The sequence below is a fragment of the Tinamus guttatus genome, unplaced genomic scaffold, assembly GCF_059628265.1.
Source record: "Tinamus guttatus ecotype Peru unplaced genomic scaffold, ASM5962826v1 Tinamus_guttatus_pri_ptg000060l, whole genome shotgun sequence".
Classification (NCBI taxonomy): domain Eukaryota; kingdom Metazoa; phylum Chordata; class Aves; order Tinamiformes; family Tinamidae; genus Tinamus; species Tinamus guttatus.
The window spans coordinates 6,233,760-6,237,840 of NW_028288594.1; the positions used below are offsets into that span (position 1 = coordinate 6,233,760).

The 4,081-nt window shown below is 42.2% G+C and overlaps 1 protein-coding gene across 1 annotated transcript; it reads right to left on the bottom strand.

Moving 5' to 3' along the window:
* Positions 1-745: 745 nt before the first annotated feature.
* TMEM169 (transmembrane protein 169) lies at positions 746-2,782 on the bottom strand. The gene is made up of 2 exons (XM_010215301.2): positions 2,294-2,782; positions 746-1,382 (listed from the first exon to the last, which is right to left on the bottom strand). The coding sequence occupies exons 1-2, from the start codon at positions 2,595-2,597 to the stop codon at positions 760-762; spliced, it is 927 nt and encodes a 308-aa protein (XP_010213603.2). The 5' UTR covers positions 2,598-2,782; the 3' UTR covers positions 746-759.
* Positions 2,783-4,081: the final 1,299 nt, after the last annotated feature.

Here is a 4,081-nt window from a genome sequence, read left to right on the forward strand (position 1 = left end):
CAATTACTTCCTAATCACATATATGAGCCCCTGCTGTAATGTCAGGTTCTTGGTGACATGTTTGCCACATGATCAGGTTCCTATGCATTGATTTACAGAGCAAACCCTAAACTTTGCTCATGCAATGGATGCATTCCAGGCCAGTGTAGGTATGTGGCTTTTATCAGGAGCTATACAGTTTTCTCCCACTGAAAGACAGGGCACTTCTTAGTCTGTTGTCTGTCTTTCAAACCCCGACACTGTCTCAGCCTACCTGGAAGGGTTTGTTCATTCGTCTGAATTGGGGAAAACGTTTTCCTGGCTGTAACCCTTTCTAGGAAAACTGCAGGAATATCACACACACTGCAACTTAACCTGCACCCCTGTATGAGTTCCTGTCTCCTAAAATTCATCTCCTGCATAGAGATTTATTTTCACTGGATCTATGGTTCACTGTTATCTTCTGTTTCCTAAGAGTGGAAACAGAAGTGGGCTTTTCAGCATATATCTCTGCCAGCCCACAGAGAGCCTCAGTCCCATGGACCTGGATTTTTCACTATGTTACAAAATTGTAAATTAGCTAAAACAGATGACGAGTCATTGGAGAGCCATGCACCTCCCCACCCAGACCACAAACAGCTAGCACACTTGCATTCTGTGACATTTAAAGGGCACTCTGGGCCCAATATTTTATTTATTACGTTTTTGTTTAAATATATATAAAAATCAGTTATTTTCTAGGTGAAAACCACTTGCTTATGAGTCAACCAAGACAAAGCTTCAGACTGCTGAAGTCTCAACCCCCTGCGCAGAGCTCTTGCCAGAGAGACTACCTGAGATATTGTCAGAATCTAGCAGCTCCACAATGCTGTATGGAGAGCAATCTTCCAAGCCTAGCTTGCTGCAGAGCCAGCCACAGAAGCCCTTCTCCATGTCCCTGACAGCATGCCACCAGTCCCCAAAGGACCAAGTCACCTGGGTCACAGCTGAGTACAGGCCTAGAGAAAAAGACAAGACCATGATTATGAATGGATAGAAGATGATCAAAAAGGGGCAAAAGGTGATTTTGTGCCAGAAGGTCCTCTCTTCGTTGTACACCAAAAAGATATTGTACCACGTAATGGTTCCATAGTAGAATGAAACCACAAAAGACACTACAAAACTGATGGGGAGGCAGATAAGGGTCCAGAGGACGATGTGAGGGCCTCTGTCCAGCCCAACATCACATGTGTTTTTCTTCTCAGGTACGTCCTCCTTAGGAGGTTCCTTTGACTTAGCCAGTTCCTGCAGCTCTTTATCTGTTAGTGTTACATGGATGTCCACCATCTGGCCCTTCTTCTTTCCCCTGGTGATTGTTCCAGTCAAGGTGACGTATCGGCTGTCCAAAGGCGTACTCCAGACACCTACAAACACAGATGAGCTCATTAACATTAGATTTTTGTAAGTTCACAAAGACCATGAGCAGAATCAGACAGTACAGAGGGAGTTATATTGTATTTAGCAATACAAACAAACAAGCAAACAAACAAACAAAACAGATGGGACACAGAGAAACATGCAGTATAAAGAAGATATCACATAAAAAAAAGAAAAAAAGCTAATAAGGGGTAAGGCAGGAATTCTAGATAACAAAAATCAAGACTCTTGTATCTATGCTGGGGACAGCTGAGAGAGATGTTAAAAGAAAGGATTGAAAAAAGCTTACAGGAGAAAAACAGATGAGACAGAAAGGAAAGGGAACCAAAAATGATGTGCCTATTTTCTCAGGTCCCCTCACAGATTTCTTCCGGAATAGCATAGATGCTTGAGGCTAAATACAAAAAGACTCTTGCTATGGAATAAGCATATCCACCCATGGAATTAACCTGGAGTAGCTATTATTCCACTTTGTTTCCTCTATATCTCAATCAAAAACAATTTTCGAAGCATAGGAAACTCTATGGAAGTCTCACACAATTACAATACAGTTCTAACAGGTCAAGGAAGGCAGGGGACAGGAACGTGCTGGGATGTGCGCTGCAGTCACAGGCTGCCTCAGCTGCCGACGACACTGGCCTTGCTGGCCCCGCAGCTCGGGGCGCTAAGCGTGAGCTCAGGGGGGCTGGAATATGGTTCCCCCTGGGCGTAGTTCTGGCTAGCCTGGGAGGCAGCCCACAGAGGCAGTCTGAAGTGCCCATTAAAACAGGAAGCCAGCAGAGAAGCACGAGGACGGGGTTTAGGATCCTAGGCTGTGGGCTCGGCTTCGTTGCTGGGCTGAAGGGCCGGGAGTGTGTCCCTCTGGGCAGTGGAAGGGGATGTTCCCGGGCATACATACCATCCGCCATGGAATGACCCAGGAACTTGGAGCCTTCCTCAGAGCTCCTCTCCTCTCCTCCTTCTTCTGCCTGCTCTTCTTCTACCTTATTCTCGTTCTCTGAGCGATACACTATTATTGACTCAGGACGGGACTCTTTCTTCTTCTTTTTCCTACGCTCCATAGTAGCTTCTCCATCAAAGGTGACAGTCGTTGCCACAGGCCTCCTCATGGAGCCGCAGCGAGGGCTGTGGCCTCCAGGTTTGCTCTCTTTCTGCACCGTCTCCTCCATCCCACTGCTGCTCTCAAGCATCTCACTTGGCATCTTTTGGCGCGTTTCCAATCTACCAGCTCCTGCCCTTAGAAATCATTGGTATCTAACCGTTCCAGGGATGCTTTGTTTCCTGAAGACGCCCCGCTGCTGACATCCAAAATATGCACTCCATTCCCAGCCTAAAATGAGAGAGAAAGGTAAAAATGACAGTGTCCATTTCATACAAAATATATATAAAAAAATCCCAAAATATTTCTGCAAAGGGTTACTTCCCTCTGCTTTACATGTCATGTAAGATCTTTATTACCATCTTGTACATCAGTTTTAATACAAGGATACATGTTTTGTAATATTGCCTAACCCTGATTCTTAACTTCTAATTTTAAATGTAAGAAAGAAAAGCTACTACGAAAGAATATTAACATTTACAAAAAAAAAAAAAGATTAAACAAGCGCAGCTTATTGGTTGATTTTAACATTCCCCTGCAATGCTGGAAGCCAGAGAAGACAATAAATAGTCTTGGCCAAAACACAGGAGAATGAAAAAAATGAAGCCACAGACAAAAATTATGCTGACTAGTTAAGGGACCGGCATAGATTAGAGAGAACTGCAACACCGTGTTCATTTAGCATTACAATATCTATAAATAACAATATCTATAATATTTATATCTGCCAGCCTTTCTAATCCTGAGTGTGTTCTGATTTACTGACCAGCACGAGGACATTATAAATAGTAATCAAAATATGCCAAATTAAATGACATTTCAAACCTCTTCAACTTAGCATTATGCAGGCCTTAAAGCTGAGATTACTACCAAGACGACTTTACTGGGGAGAGAATTTGAAATCACTGCAAAATCATTTGACTTTGCCGGAAGAAAAAAAAAAAAAAACCTTTGCAAATCTATAAAACAAATTTAAGGGCTCCGTTTTTACTCTACTTTCAAGCAAAAGTACTATTAAGTGATGCTGATATCTGTGGAAATGCTGTCTAACTAAAGGAGATCTGATTGAACGTGCAAACAAGCCCTGCGCCACCAGCCTGGAACACACAGTGGGAATGGTTCTCAGATTTTACAGCATTTAAAAATCTGACTCTGCTTCATGAAGTATTTAGGTATAAATATGAATATACTGAACAACATTTTAACAACTCTGGAAGACCTCTGTTGAACATTTGCATAATTAAAAGACTTCACATGATCAAAAATTAAGTTTCTGACTAATGTCTGAGTCATGTCCTGAGCAGGAAATTAAGAAACATTATTGTCATAATTAATTGTCCAAGAAATGCTGGTGAAATTGTTTTACTTGAACAGATGCTGGGGGAAAAAAAAAAAAAGAGCATTTTTAGATTTGGCACTGTGGTCCTGCTCTTCCCCCAGAAATAAGGTTTAGCTGGTTTGTTTTGTAATTTGTGGTAGAACTTTAGATCAACTATTTATACGCCTCTCTCCAACACTATTTATTTCATCACTTTAACACCTAAAACTGTGGCCAGCTGTCTCTGCGTTACTTTAAAGGGAAAAAGA

What these genes read in the sequence shown, in the direction of transcription:
- TMEM169 (XM_010215301.2), bottom strand. Translation starts at nt 2,597, where the DNA reads ATGCCAAGTGAGATGCTTGAGAGCAGCAGTGGGATGGAGGAGACGGTG. An exon ending in GGGTCATTCCATGGCGGATG is followed by an intron (nt 1,383 to 2,293) that starts GTATGTATGCCC and finishes CTGTGTTTGTAG; the next exon opens with GTGTCTGGAGTACGCCTTTG.